The 20,931-nt window shown below is 46.1% G+C and overlaps 2 protein-coding genes across 6 annotated transcripts in view; one reads left to right on the top strand and one right to left on the bottom strand.

Moving 5' to 3' along the window:
* The window catches only part of LOC137439072 (uncharacterized), a 68,159-nt gene extending 66,502 nt beyond the window's left edge, over nucleotides 1–1,657 (top strand). For all 4 annotated transcript variants that reach the window (XM_068134745.2, XM_068134744.2, XM_068134742.2 and 1 more), the window contains exon 9: nucleotides 32–1,657. In XM_068134745.2, coding sequence (XP_067990846.2) covers nucleotides 32–1,509 — 1,478 coding nt within the window. In that variant the 3' untranslated portion in view covers nucleotides 1,510–1,657. The remainder of the gene's footprint in view (nucleotides 1–31) is intronic.
* A 1,286-nt stretch (nucleotides 1,658–2,943) lies between these two features.
* LOC137439073 (ATP-dependent DNA helicase DDX31) overlaps nucleotides 2,944–20,931 on the bottom strand; it is a 50,285-nt gene continuing 32,297 nt past the window's right edge. For both annotated transcript variants that reach the window (XM_078767741.1, XM_068134749.2), the window contains exons 4-20: nucleotides 19,721–19,764; nucleotides 19,531–19,601; nucleotides 19,278–19,342; nucleotides 17,445–17,489; nucleotides 17,233–17,274; nucleotides 12,628–12,692; nucleotides 12,017–12,136; nucleotides 11,801–11,907; nucleotides 10,732–10,964; nucleotides 10,279–10,449; nucleotides 10,037–10,096; nucleotides 9,720–9,770; nucleotides 8,028–8,167; nucleotides 7,844–7,913; nucleotides 7,067–7,175; nucleotides 6,785–6,944; nucleotides 2,944–3,986 (exon numbers count right to left, since the gene is read on the bottom strand). In XM_078767741.1, coding sequence (XP_078623867.1) covers nucleotides 3,905–3,986; nucleotides 6,785–6,944; nucleotides 7,067–7,175; nucleotides 7,844–7,913; nucleotides 8,028–8,167; nucleotides 9,720–9,770; nucleotides 10,037–10,096; nucleotides 10,279–10,449; nucleotides 10,732–10,964; nucleotides 11,801–11,907; nucleotides 12,017–12,136; nucleotides 12,628–12,692; nucleotides 17,233–17,274; nucleotides 17,445–17,489; nucleotides 19,278–19,342; nucleotides 19,531–19,601; nucleotides 19,721–19,764 — 1,635 coding nt within the window. In that variant the 3' untranslated portion in view covers nucleotides 2,944–3,904. The remainder of the gene's footprint in view (nucleotides 3,987–6,784; nucleotides 6,945–7,066; nucleotides 7,176–7,843; nucleotides 7,914–8,027; nucleotides 8,168–9,719; nucleotides 9,771–10,036; nucleotides 10,097–10,278; nucleotides 10,450–10,731; nucleotides 10,965–11,800; nucleotides 11,908–12,016; nucleotides 12,137–12,627; nucleotides 12,693–17,232; nucleotides 17,275–17,444; nucleotides 17,490–19,277; nucleotides 19,343–19,530; nucleotides 19,602–19,720; nucleotides 19,765–20,931) is intronic.

The following is a 20,931-nucleotide window of genomic DNA, read 5'->3' on the forward strand; positions in this document are numbered from 1 at the left end:
AAGCGATTTGTTTATTTGTTTATTTTTCCAGGTTCTCTTTCTGTTGGCCAGTACCAAAAAAAGTCTTTCAACTTTCAGGAAGCGAAGCCACAGTTCTCACGAACTCCTGGGCCACCTCCACACAGCCATTTTCCTCAATCATCACCTTGGCCCACTTCAACTAACAACCATTTCCAACAAGTAATTGGGTCTTTTTCACCAAGATCTTGCCCCACTGCATTGCCTTTGCATGCTTCTCCATGCCAGCGACCGCCACCTTCACTCTGGTCCAATTTCCCTCACGGCCAGCGACCCCCGCCTTTTCCCTGTCCTGCTCCTCCTCTTCGGCAGCAACCTCCACCTTTATACTGGCCTGCTCCTCCTCTTCAGCAGCAACCCTCACCTTTTCCCTGTCCTGCTCCTCCTCCGCCTCTTCAGCAGCAACCCCCACCTTTTCCCTGTCCTGCTCCTCCTCCTCCTCTTCAGCAGCAACCCCCACCTTTTCCCTGTCCTCCTCCTCTTCGGCAGCAACCCCCACCTTTTCCCTGTCCTGCTCCTCCTCCTCCTCCTCTTCAGCAGCAACCCCCACCTTTTCCCTGTCCTCCGCCTCTTCGGCAGCAACCCCCACCTTTTCCCTGTCCTGCTCCTCCTCCTCCTCTTCAGCAGCAACCCCCACCTTTTCCCTGTCCTCCTCCTCTTCGGCAGCAACCCCCACCTTTTCCCTGTCCTGCTCCTCCTCCTCTTCAGCAGCAACCCCCACCTTTTCCCTGTCCTCCTCCTCTTCGGCAGCAACCCCCACCTTTTCCCTGTCCTGCTCCTCCTCCTCTTCAGCAGCAACCCCCACCTTTTCCCTGTCCTCCTCCTCTTCGTCAGCAACCCCCACCTTTTCCCTGTCCTCCTCCTCTTCGGCAGCAACCCCCACCTTTTCCCTGTCCTGCTCCTCCTCCTCCTCTTCAGCAGCAACCCCCACCTTTTCACTGTCCTCCTCCTCTTCGGCAGCAACCCCCACCTTTTCCCTGTCCTCCTCCTCTTCGGCAGCAACCCCCACCTTTTCCCTGTCCTCCTCCTCTTCGGCAGCAACCCCCACCTTTTCCCTGTCCTGCTCTTCCTCCTCTTCGGCAGCAACCCCCACCTTTTCCCTGTCCTCCTCCTCTTCGGCAGCAACCCCCACCTTTTCCCTGTCCTGCTCCTCCTCCTCCTCTTCGGCAGCAACCTCCACCTTCATACTGGCCTGATTTTTCTCGAGGACAGCAAGCCCCACCTTTGCTCCGACCCACTCTACCTCTTCCTCGGCAACCCCCACGTTTGCCGTGCTCCACTCCGCCTCTAGGCCAGCAACCCCAGCCTTCACCTGCTCGGTTTCCAGGCCAACAACATCCACCTTCACCTTTGTTCACTCTGCCTCCAAACCACAACCCCCCGCCTTCACTTTGGCATGTTCTGCCTCCGGGCCAGCAAGCCCAGTCTTTGACCTGTTTCACTTCGCCTCCAAGACCCCAACCACCTGTTTCGACCTGGCCTGCTCCATAGCTGAACCAGCAGTCTCAGCCTTCAGCCTGTCTTGCTGTGATGCCTGGGCACAAACCACCACCTCAACCAATTCCACTCGTTTCTGGGACAGTAATTCCAACTTCTGCCATGATCCATTTTGTTGAGTGGTAAACCTTCGCCTGTGCCAGCAAACACTTCCTTCACCCTTTCTCGCTATGGGTCCGGGACAGCAACCCCAGTCCCATAATGTTGGTTTGGGGGATTTGTTTATTTGAGAATCTTTTATATTCAATTCGATCTATCGGTTTTTGGATTTTTGTTGTTGTATCAGATTACCACAACATTCTGCTTTGTTTTTGTTTTTTCACTTGACTGATTTGTAAAGTATCTCAATTTACTTGTACTGTATTATAAAATGGTACATGCAAGCATAAATCAAATCATTCAGTTGCTGAAATTCCACGCACTCGTTACAAACCAAGGGCAAGTAGGAGGATTATTTTGTGTTTACCACCTGACTACTTTATTAAAGTCTTCTTTCCTTACTGTTGCTCTTGATTTTGCCTTACTCTGAACTCAAAATGCTGGAGTTTAATTCACCAAACTTTCCTGTACCCATACTTTCTCCCCTTGCAGAAGCATGTGGACCTCTTCCCCAAGGAGGGGGGGGGGGCGGTAGGGGGGGGCGGTAGGGGAAGAGGGGAGGGAGGGGAAGGGGGGAGGGAGGGGAAGGGGGGAGGGAGGGGCAGAAGACGAAAGGGAGGGAGGGGCGGAAGAGGAGGGAGGGAGGAGTGGAAGAGGGAGGGAGGGGCGGAAGAGGAGGGAGGGAGGGAGGGGCGGAAGAGGAGGGAGGGAGGAGCGGAGGAGGGAGGGGCGGAGGAGGGAGGGAGGGAGGGGCGGAAGAGGAGGGAGGGGGGGGAGAGGGGAAGAGGAGGGAGGGAGGAGGGAGGGAGGGGGAAGAGGAGGGAGGGAGGGGGGAAGAGGAGGGAGGGAGGGGGGGAAGAGGAGGGAGGGAGGGGGGGGAAGAGGAGGGAGGGAGGGGGGGGAAGAGGAGGGAGGGAGGGGGGGGAAGAGGAGGGAGGGAGGGGGGGGAAGAGGAGGGAGGGAGGGAGGGGGGAAGAGGAGGGAGGGAGGGGGGAAGAGGAGGGAGGGGGGAAGAGGAGGGAGGAGTGGGAAGAGGAGGGGGGGAAGAGGGATGGGGGGAGGGGGAAGAGGAGGGGAGGGGGAAGAGGAGGGAGGGGGGAAGAGGAAAGGGAGGGGGCAGAAGAGGAGGGAGGGGTGGGAAGAGGAGGGAGGGGTGGGAAGAGGAGGGAGGGGTGGGAAGAGGCGGGAGGGGTGGGGTGAGGAGGGGAGGAGAGGATGGGAGGGGGAAGAGGAGGGATGGGGGGAGGGGGAAGAGGGGATACCTGATAATCTTGAGTACCTCAATGATTGTTTATGTATTAAACAATGACCTTTATGAATTACATCAAATGAACCATACATTTCACTTTATTGTGCAAAGTTGGTATTTTTCACCATGATTCGCATTGCTCACTGTAAAATTGCTTGAAAAAAAAATGCACACTGTACAATATATTTTTTCCAATATACAATTGTAAATTATTCGACAATAAAAAAAAATCTCAACACTTTCAAGTTAAAAGGGTAACGATTAAAACGGCAGCCTCAATCCTTTCCCAAAATACCATAACGAACCAACAGCCGATTCTTGGGACAGGTCTGCCTAATTGTTACACAAGAATGGACTGAGGTACACGATGTTTGAGGCAAGCGTCCACATGACCTGCTGGGAGATTCATGGCGACCAATCTCCTGGAGGACCGTGACACCTGACCGTTACATCATCGCGAGCGCTTACGATGACGTACGCACACAGTGCCTCACGTATTCCCATGTACGTACATAGCCTTCGTCCGTGTGGCGTCATCACCAAGGGTGTGCAGTATCATGGATGCATCATGACGTCATGTCGATATGACAATTGCTGCAGTACGATCTTGGCGTAGCGGAACATCAAACTGTCTCGTTTTCTTCAACTCTTTTGTTAAAATGACGCCGGCCGGGGTCTTTATTTTCAATTGCAATTCTGTGCCAAATTCAATCCGCCGTGTTGGTTTACAGCGTTGCTAAGCAACAAATTAGACCAGTCCTGCACGCAAGCATATATAAACGTGACGAACAATAGAGAATCTGCTGGGATTCTTGCCCAAATGGGTGTTACATGTAATACGATGTTGATACAACCACGATATCATTACGGTAAGCAAAAAGGGCTCTCGGTGCTTTCTAGGCCACATTTTTTGCTCTTTTGGTACAACAGCGCAGAATAATCATGAAGTGCACACCGTGAACCAGGCAGTGACCTCTGAACACGAGTTGAAATGTACTTTTCGATTTCACCGCAGATCAAGCACATTTACAGCTTGTCACCTCAAAGGCCACTCTCATACTCGGATAACATGAGGCTTCGAGGGTCCATCTTGTGTTTGAGTCTCTTTGGCTGTTTAACAACCCTGGAAGGAAATGTGAGAGTGAAAGAAGAGAATATGAGCTCAAGGTCGAAGGGAAAGCATAAACGAATAAAAGCTCCACACCTTATGTTAAAATGAAAGGAACTTTCAAATGTTAACAGATCAATATAAACAACGATGTTCAAAGCATGTGAACAGGCCTTCTGTCAGAGACAAAAGAGGATTTCAACTCGTGGTTTCAAAAGTGATTAATGAAGTAGGGATATCTTGCATACATCGAGGTTTCGATCTATTGCAGCCGACAGCAAATCAATAAAGGTCAAGATGACAGGCTGCGCAATACGCCAGGGCCCGAGCAATTCCGGGAATGCTGGGCTAGCATGTGGCGGAGCATGTAGATATTATAGGATGATCAAAACTAACTAACTAACTTGTTACATACACGTCAGGTGGGTCGACGACAACCGTCGACTACCTGATGGTGCGTAGGCGAGATAGGGGGCACCTCCGGGACACAAAGGTGATCCTGGGGGAAGAGGCTGTTTCACAGCACCACTTGGTTGTCTGCGACATAAGGGTGAAAGGTGCGAGGAGAGCTCGGCGGGTGAAGTACCAACCGAGAATGAAGGTGTGGAGGTTGAAAGAGGTGACAGTAAGGGAGGCATTAAAAGAGAGGCTGAGTAGGGTCGAGGATGATGTGGTTGAGCTTGAAAGTGGTTGGATGTCAATGAAAGATAGTCTGTTGGGAGCCGTTGGTGAGGTATGTGGATGGACAAAAGGACCACCGAGGCACTCGGAAACATGGTGGTGGGATGATGAAGTTGGAAAGAGGATTGACGAGAAGAGGAAGGGGTGGCAGAAGGCGAAGGTTCCCGGAGCAGAAACAGCAGAGCATGAAAGTTATAGGCAGCCAGGAAGGCTGCAAAGAAAGAGGTAGCAAAGGCGCAGCAGGCATGTGGGAAAATGTTCGGAGAACACTTGGATTTGGAAGAGGGTCAGAAAGCGGTATTCAGGATTGCAAAGCAGATAGCAAAAGAGAGGTGTGATGTGATGGGGGTGAGTTGCTTGAAGGATGAAGTGGGACAAATCGTTGTCGACCCAGATGGAATTAAAGGAAGATGGAAAAGATATATGGAAATGCTGTTGAATACAGAGAATGAAGGGGATGGCAACATAGAGAGTAACCCAGTTTTAGGACCGGCAGAGAAGATAACTGAGAAGGAAGTTGAGGAAGCGATAAAAGCAATGAAGGGTAGAAAAGCGGGAGGGCCGACGGGAGTTGGAGATATGTTGAAGGCAGCAGGAAGTTGGGGTGTGAAGAGAATGACAGAGATCTATAATCTGGTGGTGAAAGAAGGCCGCATTCCAGTGGTTGGGAACTGAGTACCCTCGTCCCTCTATACAAGGGGAAAGGTGACCCTCTGGAGTGTGGCTCGTACCGAGCGATAAAGTTATTGGAGCATGGAATGAAGGTATTGGAAAGGGTGTTGGAAAGGAGGATAAGGAAGAAAGTGAAGATCGACGAAATGCAGTTTGGATTTATGCCAGGAAGAGGAACGACAGACGCGCTTTTCATTGTGAGGCAGTTGCAGGAGAAGTACATGGAGAAGAGGAAGAAGTTGTTTCTTGGTTTTGTTGATCTGGAGAAAGCATTCGATCGGGTTCCACGCAAAGTATTGACATGGGCATTGAGGAAGTTAGGAGTGGAAGAATGGTTGATCAGAGTAGTGATGGCAATGTACAAAGAGCGCGCACAGCTGTAAGGACGAAGGACGGGAACAGTGGTGAGTTTGAGGTGAAGGTGGGAGTGCATCAGGGGTCGGTACTAAGTCCACTACTATTTGTCGCTGTGATGGAGGTGCTGGCTCAGACCGTAAAGGAGGGTTTACCGTGGGAGTTGTTGTATGCAGATGATCTGGTGTTGATTGCGGAAAGTATGGATGCACTGAAGGAAAAGATGAACAAGTGGAAGGAAAGTATGGAGAGAAAAGGTCTGAAGGTGAATATAGGAAACATGAAGGTGATGGCAAGTGGTAAAGCATGTGGTGAGGTGGAAAGAACTGGGAAGTGGCCCTGTGCTGTGTGCAGGAAGGGTGTCGGAGTGAACTCCATTCAATGTACAATGTGCGCTGAGTGGGTTCAGCAAAAATGTAGTGGTCTGAGAGGGTCATTAACGAGTGTGGCAGCTACATTCAAATGTAAGGTGTGCACAGAGGGAGCTGCAGATGGAGGAAATGTTGAGTTGGATCTTGGAGACGGCGTGAAGCTGGAAGGTGTGAAAACATTTTGCTATCTCAGAGACATGCTGAATGGAGAAGGTGGGTCAGACTCGGCAACGGTTGCTAAAGTGAGATGTGCATGGAAGAAGTTTCGGGAACTGTTGGACGGATGTGCGGAGTATCGTTGAGAGAGAGGAAGACAAATGATGAATTGCGAAAGATGATGGGAATAGAGCCTGTGATTGATGCTGTGAAGAGGAACAGGTTGAGATGGTTTGGTCACGTGTTGAGGAAGGATGAAAGTGACTGGTTGAGAAGAGTGATGGAAATGAATGTAGAAGGAAGTAGAGGACGGGGAAGACCGAGAAAGACTTGGCTAAAGATGGTGGAAGAAGAAATGCGGGCAAGGGGGTTAACAAGGAGAGATGCAGAAAATAGGGCAAAATGGAGAAGATTGTCATGGGGACCACAAGGCTAACCCCCGCTCTAGTAGGGAAAATGGCCTTTAAAATGCAGGTTGTTGATCAAAACTAAGCTCTGGTGTAAAATTAACTTAAACAGGGAAATTAAGAGCCATGGAAGGAGAAAAATAAAGATAATAAATCGAAAACCAAAGACTACCTGTCCTTGTACTTCACATCGGTCTTGCACGCAACAGCCCCTGGTGCCTCCCGGAGAGTGAAGCTCTTTGCAACATGACCCAGATGAAGGGATCTCAGGTTGAAGGCGTGGCGGAGAGACGTCGGGAATGTGGCGTAGGCCCGAATGTAGGACTGAAAGGCTGCACCACATGTACCAGTTATAAACTGTCTTCACCGTCTTCGGTTCGTTTCTACCCCACTTGCTCCAAAAACCTTTCATTCTATACTCATTTACACCATTACATTCTCCCTTTGGCCTCACCTTTCCTGGCCTGTTGCAAATGTGCTGGCTTTGAGGCAGTGAACGATTCAAACTGCACTTGCAAGTCCGTCGCCCTTTTCCGTGTGACGTCCCACGTCACAACATGTTTCTGAGGGGGGGGGGGGGGGGGGGGAAATGGTGAATAGTTAGAGAAAGACGAAGGAGATCAAGGCTGAGACCAGAGGAGAGGTGTTCTTCCTGAAACCAGCAGTGGACGCGGAACGCCCGCTGAGGACGACCCAAACGCTGCAAAACCTCCAACTTCCATAGTGTTCGGACTACAGCCCTTCGGCTGGCTGTGAATGGCACTCCTCACCTCCACCACCTACCACTACAACCAAAACAACCTATTGCACTTTTTAACTTCCTTTTCTTTTATGCCAGAGCAGGGGTTTCCATTCCTCTGCTTCTCATTAGCTCAAGGCATAAAGCAGAACTTTGGGCCCACCTGCATATGCCTTAAATGCAACAAATCTACAATAAGAAGGTACACCTTCATACAACGCAACCACTGCCACAAATGGCTTCATCTAACATGCTCCAACCTAACAAAAACCGCGCACTGGACAAACTGTCAAGCACGTCTATGCACACGACCTGCCTTCCTACCCCTACACAATACATCCAACAACAACAGGCCTACTCACATAATAATAATCTTAACACACGACAGCTAAATACCAATGGTGTCTTGAGGAAAACAACTGAACCTAATCACTTCTGATACAAACACAACATGCACACAAAAAAATAAAGGAAAAAAGGCAAAGCTCGCACCCTTCCACGGAAAAAGTCTTCTTTCTGTAGCAGCGACTCCAAGACTTCCTCAACTTTGAGCTCCTCGAGGCTGGAAAAATAGGTCAAAAGAAGATGATATTGGTGGATATTTTACCCTGATGTCTTTCTTTTTTTTTCCCTTATCCTAACAACGATTGGCTGCCATCAGTGGCAAACTAGTCACCTGATGCCGTGGGAAGAAAGTTCATCCAGCATGCCGACCTCTGCTGGTGTCAGGAATAGGACACAGCCACCCCCACTGCCTGCCCGAGCAGTTCGGCCTGCACGGTGGACGTAGACCGCAGCTGAGATTGGAGGGTCATACTGCCATGGCAGGAGTCAAAGGTAGAACCATTTGCGGTCAATATGCAAATGTCTGTTAAATGTAATCCTGAAATCAATTTATTTAAATAGCAAAAACGGTTTGGTTCCAACACTCAAAACAATGAGTCCCGTATTTTTTCCCGCCGAAAGTCGGCCTCAACTTGTATTCAGAATCGACTTATCTATACGAGCAACGGTTCCCGCCCTATGGGCGGGGCTTCAATTGGGAGGCCCAAATGAAAAGGCAAAATATCAGAAATTGAAGGCTTTTTTATTTTAAACGATTCATATAAACATCTGTTGAATCATATCACACGCAAATCATCAAAATCTAAACAGTACATGGTACCCATTTTGAAAAAAGATTGAATTCTGCAAAACGGAAGCGGCCGCTACACGTCTTTCTCAGTCGCACGTTTATGTGTGAAGAGTGCGCTCCGAATCTGTAACACGGAAGCGGCCGCTACACCTGTTTCTCAGTCGCTTTGCACACGCTGCCATGTTACTTCGGAGCCACACATTTATATAGGAAGAGTTCGTCAGGAGTCGATCTACTCTCTCCTGGTACGTAGAATAAACAGTATTTGTAGAATTTCAACAAAAGCCACATCATTGTTCATATCGGTAAATATTATTCCATCGTGTTTGAAAAAACTGGAAAATTGGAAAACTTGGAAAAACAATACAGCCTATTTTACTCCCAGGAGTCCCAGGAATACCCACCCAAAATATCGTTGTGATCGGTTGAGCCGTTTTTGCGGTACCTTCGAACGGACGGACGGACATTTGGTGAATTATAGTAAGATATGCTTTCAGACAATGAATTGCAGAGTGTGATTTTTCTGAAATTACTGTAATTGTCAATTAAAAACACACGAAAGGAATCAAATTGATATATGTGGGAAAATTATACGCCCAGACCAGGAATCAAACCCATGTCTCTGGTGAACCATACCAGTACTCTGCCAGAGGACCTGGGTTCGATTCCTGGTCTGGGCATGTAATATTCCCACATATATCAATTCAATCATTTACAATTCTGTTTATTAATGTAATTGCTTCACTACGCCCCCAGTGGTGTTTATCAAAGAGGACATGGATTTGTCCCCCCATTGGAGGAAGACCCTCTCGTGTTCAGGCTATTGGTGCCCCGATGGTTGGCACCGAGTGCCCCGGAAGCATTGACAGAAAGAGAGCGGCAATCATATGTTTGGGGAAATTGCATGCTCAATCAGGGTCGCCCAGCTAGCTTAGATGGCAGAGCACTGGTAGTACGGTTTTCCAGAGGACCTGGGTTCGATTCCTGGTCTGGGCATGTAATTTTCACACATATGGCAATTTAAATATTGAAAAACTATTTATATTCCAATTTATCCAAAAAGTCGACTTATCTATGAATGGAGGAAAGAAAAATGGGGAAATTAGCCAACTCGACTTGTACACCAAAATGTATGGCAATTATTTTTGTTTTGGAGTCAAAATCTGTGTGCTTGCATATCGTGTTTTAATATTCCAAGCAGAATGATCACCAAACCCTCCTCCCCATACTTACTTGCAAAATCCAGTTAACACAGGGGAGATCGAGCCCTCTTGCTGCCACATCCTGGAGGTAGTTGGGATGCAGGTATGAGGTGTGTGAATGGAACGGCACGTTGTCGTTTGATACCACAGTACTACATATACAGGATTCTGTTTCAAACCAAGATCAATATCAAAGCAACCGGTTTCCTTCATCCCAACCGTGCTCACTAATTGGTGACAGCGTTACTATTAGTGACAGCGGTATTAGACAACAACAGCATTATTTGATGGTTTCCTCCTTTTAGACAAGAAGATTTATTATTGCATTGCGTTGATTCCGGAACTGACCGTGCAGAGCAAAATGCCAGCTGTTGCTTGTGTGAAGGTTTGAAAAACTTCCCTTCGTTCCTGTTCACCACAAGGAGTTCATTTTACCTCATAACAATCAAAAGATGCATCTTGGAATCGACAACATTCATATTACCACCTTACCCACCATGCATTGCAACATTCTCACCATAAGCTTTCAATTCTTACATTAATGTCTCGCAAGGGCCATTGCACAGGCCCATGGTGTTTACCAATCATACCTTCTGTGCCATGTATCCATGCAGCTTCAGCCAAGAGAGATCAGAACTAAAGCTCAGCCTCGGATTAAGATCCAAGAGCTCAGCATCACCGAAGATGTTGCTAAACAGACAGTGATGGAATTCCACCGAATCGCACGCTGAGAAGAACACAATGATCTTCGTTTCACCTTTCTGACAGAGAATCAATGGTGCATCAGGATAAGAGATGCTGAATGGAAGAGGCGACTGAATTGCCATCAATAAGAGTGAAAATAATGGGATGGAAATGGGATTGAGGAGAGATCCTCAAGAAACAGGAATGAAGACAAATGAGAAAAGGTGGGAGGATTCGGAATACCGGAAATGAGGATGAAATGTATGAACTGACTGGGGAAGAGGGAGTAGGGAGGGAAATAAGTCAGGGTGAAAAGTGAAGAGAAGAGATGTGCGGAAAATGGGAAGAGGTGACCATACCTTGAAGCAAGATATAAAGAAAGATGCGAGGGCAACAAGACGCAACTTGCTGGGTACAACCAATACGTTCTGAGAAAGTCCTTCAGGCACCGCAAACTGCCCATTGTCCTCGTCACCTTTTGCTTTCTGCTTTCCAGCTGACCCAGGACATTTCTCGTCATCTCCATCTCGCCTCTGAGAAATGTCGATGGTGACTGGAGAATTCAGACTGATGCTGGCCAGTTGTGATACACCTGTGAAGATTGACAAGATCAAAACCTGTGCTACGATTGCTAACCTATGGTTGTTTGACTGTGCTCCATCTATCTATAATTCCAGTAATCTCTGTCTGTACGTTTGTACGTTTGTACGTTTGTCTGTGACCGCTGTTTCTCGACAACCACGGGTCCGATATACTTTTAACTTGCCAGGTATATTGCTGGGGACCCGAGGATGTGCCTTTTCAAGGTTTCATATTAATCGGACAATTACTTACCGAGCTATGTCCAAAAAACGATTCAACCAATCAGAGAGCAGCGAACGATCGCGTGTGCCGAACGTGGCGGGCACACTCTGCCTCGGATGGCACATTTGAGAGCGTATTCATTTATTTCACGTTTGCAAACTATGTTGGCGTTAAACTATGTTTTACAACTAATAAAAACGAATTTGCGATTCATTCGCTTTCCTGCGCGTTTGTGCACGCGATGGCGATTTCTTTACCAAACTCCGGAAGCCGTTCGCTTTGGACCAAACCATTGCATGTAAATAGAGGGGGGGGATTGTCACCACTCGCAAGCCGTTCGCTTTGGACCAAACCATTTCATGTAAATAGAGGGGGGGGATATAATTTTAGATATAGATATAGTACGGGCATGCCCTAGTCCTTTTAAAATGCAGAGCGTCAAGAAAAAAATAAATAAAAAAGAAGCAGCAAGTACCATTTTTTAAAAAGTCTTTGGTACGATTCAGTCAAGGTTGGGTGCAAACCGCCGGGTCCACTGACCTCCCAGACTCGGAGAAGATGCTCTAACCATTACGCCACCAAGATGGTGTCAAAAGGCCAAAATATAAATAAAAACAGCCTCACCTTGAGTTAGTGTGGCCGAAAGCAAAACAGACTGGTGGTTCGGGCTCTGCTGGTTCACTCTGTTTAAAATGGTGGTGACGTACTTCTCAAACCCCAGATCCAGCAGCCTGTGAAGAACGGATAAGCAAAAGTGGTAACGCTATAATCGAACAAGCTATTGAGGTAACATGTCATCGTAAAGGTTTTCCCCCTTCCCAGATCCGTACAATCACCGACCTGTCTGCCTCATCCAGGATCAACCAAAGCACGCGAGAAAGTTCCAGGCAGGCAGTGCTTGTTAAGTGGTCCACCAACCGGCCAGGCGTCGACACCAAAATGTTGATGCCTTTTCGAATCCTACGGAGACATTGCTTGCTACCATGGCAACCAATTTCTTTATGATTGCCCGTTCATCCATCCTATTCTATGCTGGAAGTTTTTGTGCATTGCCTCAAACATAATATTTTCGTCTTATTTCCATGCTTTACAGGTTTAAATAACAAAAGAAGGGTAAAATGGATCGAGGAGGAGGGGGGAGGCCAAAAAGGGTTCCACGAAGCAGTATTTAGCAACATTACCATTTCACAACCTTTGTGGTGTCTCTCTCATACGCATCCAGCAAACGGATTGGCCTGTTAGAATTTCCATCCAGCTCACAATGTTAGTAATCCAGGTTCAGATATCGTACGGGTTTGTCCATCGTCGACTACTGTCCTAGTAATTCATGTAAAGGTAATCCGATATCTACTTACGTTTATGACCTCCATGTGATGTGTGTGCAAGCTTCATTGCGAGCCCTGAAATTATTGAATGAATAATGAAAGAATGTGCTCATATCGTTTACAAACCTTGCTTTTTCAGAACTTTTCTTCTCCCCACCCATGAGAATACCAGGAACCAATCGTATGAAGGGCTGCAAGTTGAGTAGGAAGGTTGTGGACAGCGGGGTGTGGGAGAGGGAGCATGTTTTTAAATAGAAGAAACAGGTTAAAAGATAAAGTCCATGAGAGCAACAGTCAAGTTCCAAGAAAAAATAAATCCAGTCTTCTATTAACTTGAAGGTGAAGATAAAGTTGGTCTCGAGACTTCTTTTTGGGGAAATCAAACTCTGCTTTGTCAATCTGTCTATATATTTATCAATCTACAATATCTCAAAAACAATCGACTTATTTGAAGATGAGATTTGAAAATATCTGAACCCCAATATGAAAATAAATAAATAAACATTTTGGAAGGGCGTTAAGCTGGAGGATCAATCTTCCAGCACTGGTCGTTGGTGGATGTTAAAGGTCCCATGGAATCTTTCGTGAAGAGTATGCAAGTTATCGCTTACACTGAAGAAATAAATTCCTGCCTCTATCCTGAAGACAAGAAAATTTGGCGCCCCAGGCTTTGTACTTCTTCTTATCAAACAAATTCAATTGTTGGATCCTATAGTCTTACAACAATGAGACAACATGGATGGATGTAAAGTCCTTGTCCTGCATGCAATACATGTATAGGCTCCTGCATGAGTCTTCCCTCATTGCAAATCCAAACAAGAGGGAGAATTGCTTTGCAATACATGTCCCCGACCAGTCCCATTAAGGGTACAACTCCATGAAAAATTTGTGAAACACCCCGAAACTCAAACTTGTTCTGTAACGTATCATAATAAGGCCATGTACCAAGTTTCAGTTTAATACGTTAAAGGGTATGGAAAGAAGTCTTGAATATCTGAATCCCATTTCAAATAACAGAGTACAAACTAGAACGCCACTCAGTAGAGCGCATACTCCCGCCGTGGGTCAAGTTGGAATAATACGTTTTGTTTAACATCCCCTCTCCCCAAAACAATAAATGAAAAAGAAAGTAAGCCCTAACTGGCAGAGAATTTATTTTGATATATCTCGGAATTAGAGGAGAAAAACATCATTTAAGAATAAGAATAAAAGCTTTAATGCAGTAAAACAGAAAAAAAAAATTCCCCCAAAATTCCCAAAAAAAATTCTAAAAATTTCTCAGAATAATATCCTGAGCTTCACCAACAACTAATCAATTCTTCCTTATCCCAAGGGCAATCATCCCACCAACTTTCATCCGAATCCGTTCAGAACTTTTCCAGATATCTTGTTCACGAACACATGAACACACATACGCACACACACGGACACGATTGAATGCGTTACTGCCTGGCGGGAGTAATAACTCTCTTATCTATCTATAATTCCAGTAATCTCTGTGTACGTTTGTCTGTGACCGCTGTTTCTCGACAACCACGGGTCCGATATACTTTTAACTTGCCAGGTATATTGCTGGGGACCCGAGGATGTGCCTTTTCAAGGTTTCATATTAATCGGACAATTACTTACCGAGCTATGTCCAAAAAACGATTCAACCAATCAGAGAGCAGCGAACGATCGCGTGTGCCGAACGTGGCGGACACACTCTGCCTCGGATGGCACATTTGACAGCGTATTCATTTATTTCACGTTGGAAAACTATGTTGCCGTTAAACTATGTTTTAATAAAGTTTTAAAACTAATAAAAACGAATTTGCGATTCATTCGCTTTCCTGCGCGTTTGTGCACGCGATGGCGATTGCTTTACCAAACTCCGGAAGCCGTTCGCTTTGGACCAAACTATTTCATGTAAATAGAGGGGGGGGATATAATTTTAGATATAGATATAGTACGGGCAATGCCCTAGTATGAACAAATAACAAAAACTGTTATTTGAATAACAGAAGTACAAATAACAAGTGGGACGGACAGACAGAGAGAGCAAACCTATAGTACCCTGCGGGCAGTTAACGAATAAAACTAGAGTTCATAAAACATTATTATCTCATGCAGTCTTGAAACAATAACAAAACAACAACTTGAGAGAAACAAAGACATGGGAAGAGTCTTTTAAACTCTCGCTTGGCGTTTCCAAGCACGATCAACATTTGTTTTGTTCATGAACATTGCATGACAGAAGTTATGGTAACCAGGCAACGCTATGCGCCACTATATTTGTCAGAATGCAGAATCCAACAGGTACTGCTAAAGGTAGGTTTTGAAAGTGCCAAAAAGGCGATTTGTGTTTTACGGTGTTAAAGCATATTTAATAAACTGGAATTAATTCCTGGATGGGACGAGTGTGACAAATCCGGACTCAACCCGGGACTCAAACCTAAGCACCTCCTCGCTGATGTGGCGACACAGCCGACTGATCTATGAGACTTCACTTCAGGTAACCTCAGGAACACTGCGAGCTTTATAATGTCCGACAGACAACAGACAAACGAGTGAAAACGTAACTTCTGTCCAGCTTTGGTGATGGAGATAATTCAGTCACTGGCACAACAACCCAACATTGTCAAAAAGGAGCAAGTGTTTTTTTTTTGTTGTTGTATTTTTTTGTGTACAGAGTCGAGGCTCGTGAAAGAGCTAACATTTATCAAACAAACAAATCAAACAAACAAGCAAACAAAGTATATAAAAAGAGGAGCGGTCGACAAGATGGGGAGAGAAGAGGAGGAAGCACACAAACACAACTTTTGAGAGCAGGGACATCGGGAGATGTTTTTGGAGGGAGAGGGTCTGGGGGGAGGCAGGATAGGTATAAAACGGAAGGACACCAAGGACTTCCAGGAAAGAAGTCAAAAGTCACCTCAAAAAAGTGGATTTAGGGTGAAATTAGCGGGGGTAGAAAAGATCAAGGTTTTGGATTGGGGAAGATAAGAGATGGTGGTGAACAGTCGTTTTAAAGACCTGGAGGGAGGAGTGGGATTGAAGAGAGTGAGGGAGTTTGTTCCAGAGGCGGGAGAAAAGAGGAATGACGGAGTGAAGGTGAGCAGAGAGTCTTGATTTTGGCAGTTTAACCATACGAGGGTTGCAGGCAGATCTTGTGCGACCTGCAGGAATATTTGGGGGACAGAGCCCAGAGAGAGCTGGGGGAGCAAGGCCGGAGAGGAGTCGGTAGAAGACGGAAAGACCACCAACCTGCCTGCGGTGATTAAGTGAAAGGCCCTCGGAGATAGCGTCATCGCGGGAGATTCCAATGATTCTGAACGCTTTGGTTTCAACAGCGTGAAGACGAGCTAGGTGTGAGGCAGGAGCACCAGCCCAGAGGGGAGAGCAGTACTCCATTGAGCTGCGGATGAAAGCCTTGTATGTGGTGAGGAGCTCAGGTGTGCCAAGGAAGGACTTCGCACGACGGAGGATGCCCAGTCGGCGACTGGCTTTGGAGGCCAGCTTGGAAATGTGGTTTTCCCAGGAAAGATCATGGCAGATAGTGAGACCCAAAAGCTTGAGTGACAGAACTTCTTGGAGAGGATTATTCAGAAAGTAGATGGGAGGGTTGTCCAGTCAGTCTTTTCGGAGAGACATCGTAAGAGTGTGAGATTTGTCAGGATTGAAAGATATGTTCCACTTGTTTGCCCAGTCTGTGATTTTGTCCAGGTCTGCAGAGAGTGAGAAGGCTGCAGACTGCCGATCTGAGGGATGAGGAATGGAGCGGCAGAGAGTGGAGTCATCAGCAAAGAGATACAGAGGATTTTCAAGAGAGTCAGAGAGATCATTGATGAAGACCAGAAAAAGCACAGGGCCCAGAACACTGCCTTGGGGAACTCCAGCCTGAACAGGAAGAGGAGATGAGAGAACCCCATTCAGGGCCACACGTTGACGACGACTAGAGAGGAAGTCCGTCAGCCATGCGTGGAGATTTCCATGGATACCAAAGGAGGAGAGTTTGGTGAGCAGAGCGGGGTGCCAGACCGTATCGAAGGCACGTGATATGTCGAGGGAGACAGCTCTAATTTCCTGTTTGGCATTGAGGACCTCCATCCATTGTTGAGACAGCAGAAGCAGCATGTCCAGAGTAGAGTGACCTGGTCTGAAACCAAATTGATGATCAGAGATCAAGCCATTGGAGAAGAGGAAAGATTTCATATCCGAAGCAATGATGGATTCCATGACTTTGCTGATAATTGGGAGAAGGCTGATTGGTCTGTAGTTGCTAGGATCTGTTTTTGCACCTTTTTTGTGCAAAGCGGTGATGTTGGCTGATTTCCAAGCAGATGGCAGTTGACCTTGAGCAAAAGAGAGGGTGAAGTGAACAGAGAGAGGGAGTGAAAGAGCGGAAGAACAGGATTTTAGGACCCGTGGGCTGATGCCGTCAGGTCCAGTTGCAGAATCAGAGTCGAGGGTTGACAGAAACTTTTCCACCTTGTCAGGAGGAAAGGACACGGAGTCCAGGAGCAGCTGGGTACGACTGGGTATGGTGGGTACAGAGAGGGATGGGTTTGGGACATAAGATTTAGAGGCAAACACAGAGTTGAGGCATTCAGCTTTTTCACGTGCGGAGTCAGCTGTGTAGCCGTTTGAGGTAAGGGAGGGGATGGAGGGGGAACAAACACCAGAAACAGATTTGACCAGACGCCACCAGGATTATATAAAATAATAATAAAATAATAATAATCAACGTACCTTTGTGAGCCACCTGACAACCTCGTAGGTCTGAAGCGCAAGCTGTCGGGAAGATAAAAGCAGAACAAGAAAGAAAGAGATTGGCCAGCTTAGTGGAGGGAATAAAAAACCACCTTTAGGTGGTGTGAATGCTTAGTGGAGGGAATGAGTGAAACAAACATGTAACGAGGCAGAACCAGCATGAAAGGCAGAGTAATCAAACACAAACTCACCTCCCGTGTTGGTACAATTATGAGTGCATACGGCCCATCGCTTCTCTGCGTAAAATGCAAAAAAGGCGTTTAGAAATGATCAATCCACTCTCCTCGATGTTTCCAAATCAACAAGCAGCACAATGGAATAGAAATGCTCATTTTACACAAAATTCAAAAACAACGATAACCACAATGGATGGGGGGGGGGTGTGGGGGGGGGGGTGGAGGGGGTCGGGAACGTATCGAAAAAGGAAAAAAAGATTCATAGTTTTAAAATAGTAATATCGACAGTTTAATAAAATACGGCACTCTAAGAAATCGCGACGTCGACCGATATGCCTCCATCCACATTATACATACTTGTACCAAGTTTGATTTTAAACCCTTCAGCTGTTCAAGCATCACATTTTTACCTGACATGACCTCTAACCTTTGACGCCAAAATCTAATCGGTTCATCTTTGTATAATAGTATTTACTTGTACCAAGTTTGGTCAAAATCCCATCAATGGTTCACAAGTTAGCTTGGTAACAGAATTTCAATGGTTCACAAGTTTACCTAATGGGACCTCTGAGCTTTGATCTCTTGACCACATGATCTAATCAGTTCATCTTTGCGTCATTATACATACTTGTACCAACTTTGACTTGGATCAATTCAGCCGTTCTTCAGTTCTCACGGTAACGAAAACCTATCACTGACAACCTAAAAACATAACGCGTCCGGTGACTTCAACGGCGGGGGCATAAAAATAAACCAGAGAATTCATAGAACTCCTTATCTCATGCAGTCATGAGAGAAAATAACATGAATAGTGTTTAAACTCTCAATTATTGCATTTCCGAGCACAATATATATTTCCGAGCCGCCATTTTGTCTCAATCTCGATATTCTCCAATGCTGAGAGAACAAGCACCAAATTTGATTGGTCGAGATGGCGTAAAAATGCTTAATACTTTCTCCAAGTACGGCTAAACTGAAGGGAGGTAATTTGTGTTCAACTATAATTATATTGAAATAAAATAAAGATTTTACAAGTCATAGAAAAAAAAAAATTCAGAAGTTTACCACTGTTGGTACAGCATCGTGGCCTCTATTACACCACCTTATTTAATATTAGTCTGTGCCTGTTGGCTTAGCGGTTAGGGTGCCGGCTTGGGATCCTAGGATCCTGGGTTCGAATCCCGGTCGATCGCTGAATTAACGCCAGGGGGGTTGACTCAGCCTGTCATCCTTCCGAGGTCGGCAAATTGAGTACCAACTTGCTGGGATGAATGATCCCGGTGTGTACCCCGTTTAGAATAGGTACACCGTATCCCTGCGCATCGTAAGAGCGTGACCAAGGGTTGGCGTCAGGAAGGGCATCCGGCCATAAAAACATTGCCTCAAACAGGGAACCATGATTGTCATGGGGCCCGCAAGGCTAACCCCCGCTCTAGCGGGGAAAATGGCCTTAAAACGATCATTCATTCATTCTCATTCAGTCTGTGCCTGTTGTTTGTGTCTAGCAGGGAAAATGGCCTTAAAATGCCTGTTGTTGTTTGTTGTTTGTGTGCTGTATGACGTCCCAAAACGCTAAACTGCACGCTCGTGTTCCGATTAATGTTCTGCAGTGTTCAAAATGTAAAATTAAATTGAAATCAGGTCATTTCTCAATCACAGACTGATGTTTGTACAGACAGCCAGATACGCAAAGTGAACCAATTGCTTAACCCCGCTTTTCACTTCGTGCGCATGGGGCAACAATTCCACAATAAAATATTCAACTATTTCTGAGGCAGTTAAAACATGGAACCAATTCTTCTTTAGGCCCGAACAAGGAAATTGCATCGTTTGGAAGTAGACCGACACCTTGATTTCCGGTTGCACGGCTTGCAGGGCATGGACCAGAGGCAGAGCATATGCCAACGTTTTCCCTGCATCAAGACAAAGAATCATTAGCTCTTTTTGGTACATTCCAACCAAAAAAAATACCAGCACAGGTCTGTGGTTCATCTTTACTTGGTCAAATTATCCAATGGATTGATTCTTGATACAAACATCGTTCCTGCTACTTGGTGGAATTCACCGGAGAACCCCCGTGTCTCATTATTATTTACTATACCTGATCCTGTCTGCGATTGGATTAGAACATCTTTTCCTTGTAGCAGCAACGGAATGGAGCATTTCTGGACACTGCGAACAAGAGTTTGCTCAACGTCTTTCAAGAATTAACAAATGACCGTAATAAAAAGAGAAGATGCATGCATGCATGTGATGGCAAGTATTTGTGGAGTAAAAAAAAAAATTCTTACCAAGTCAAACAAGTCAAGCCCTTGTCCTTGGAAAGCAGAGATTCCTGTGAAAAGTCGTAAACAATTGTACATTATCAACCCTTGGTATATTTGACGCTATCATTGGATGGGCGATGACCGTGATCATACTTTAAACAACAACACAACAACAACATGCATTTTAAAGGCCATTTTCCCTGCTAGAGCGGGGGTTAGCATTGTGGTCCCCATGACAATCTTCTCCATTTTGCCCTATTTTCTGCATCTCTCCTTGTTAACCCCCTTGCCCGCATTTCTTCTTCCACCATCTTTAGCCAAGTCTTTCTCGGTCTTCCCCGTCTTCTACTTCCTTCTACATTCATTTCCATCACTCTTCTCAACCAGTCACTTTCATCCTTCCTCAACACATGACCAAACCATCTCAACCTGTTCCTCTTCACAGCATCAATCACAGGCTCTATTCCCATCATCTTTCGCAATTCATCATTTGTCTTCCTCTCTCTCAACATACTTTAAACAACCACAGAAATATCACTGTTATGACTTTGTTTGAAAATGGTCCACCAAAGCACTTGGCTCTGTCATAAGGCCTTGTTAATCATCTCCACTTAACACTTCCTGCTGGTCAGGATGAGTGTGAGTGGATCCCACATTTCAACCGGCCTTTATAAGACAAGTTCCGAGCATAAATGATCCGATTACTGCCCAATGGAGCGGGGACCGTCAAACCTCACGTAACAGCGTACCAGCTTGGGGGCTTGACCATGTGTTGTAGCCTGCCCCCACATGTATAGCAGGTTTATTTTTTTTATTTTTTTTGTATACAAGATCGAAGCTCGTGTAAGAGCTAGCACATTAAACACAAAAAACATAAACAGACACATAAAACAATAAAGGGAGGGGGAGACAAGATGGGGAGAGAGAGGGAAGCACACTTGAGCACAACAGTAGAGAACAGGGACATCGGGAGATCTGTGGAAGGGAGAGGGGAGGAGGGGGAGGGCAGGGGTACATGGTATAAAACAAATTGACACTACTCGGAATTTCAGGAATGAAGTTGGAGATTGAAAGAGGTGGATTTGGGGTGTATTAACGATGGTAGAAAAGATCAAGGTTTTGGACGGGGGAAGATAAGAGATGGTGGTGTTGGTGCAATAAGCATTTCAGCAATCAGGTGGATAAAGTTTGCTTAGGTTTCCTCGTGTAGGCTATAATTTCATGCTTGTCAATCA

Source organism: Myxine glutinosa, chromosome 13, assembly GCF_964187855.1.
Source record: "Myxine glutinosa chromosome 13, kmMyxGlut1.1, whole genome shotgun sequence".
Classification (NCBI taxonomy): domain Eukaryota; kingdom Metazoa; phylum Chordata; class Myxini; order Myxiniformes; family Myxinidae; genus Myxine; species Myxine glutinosa.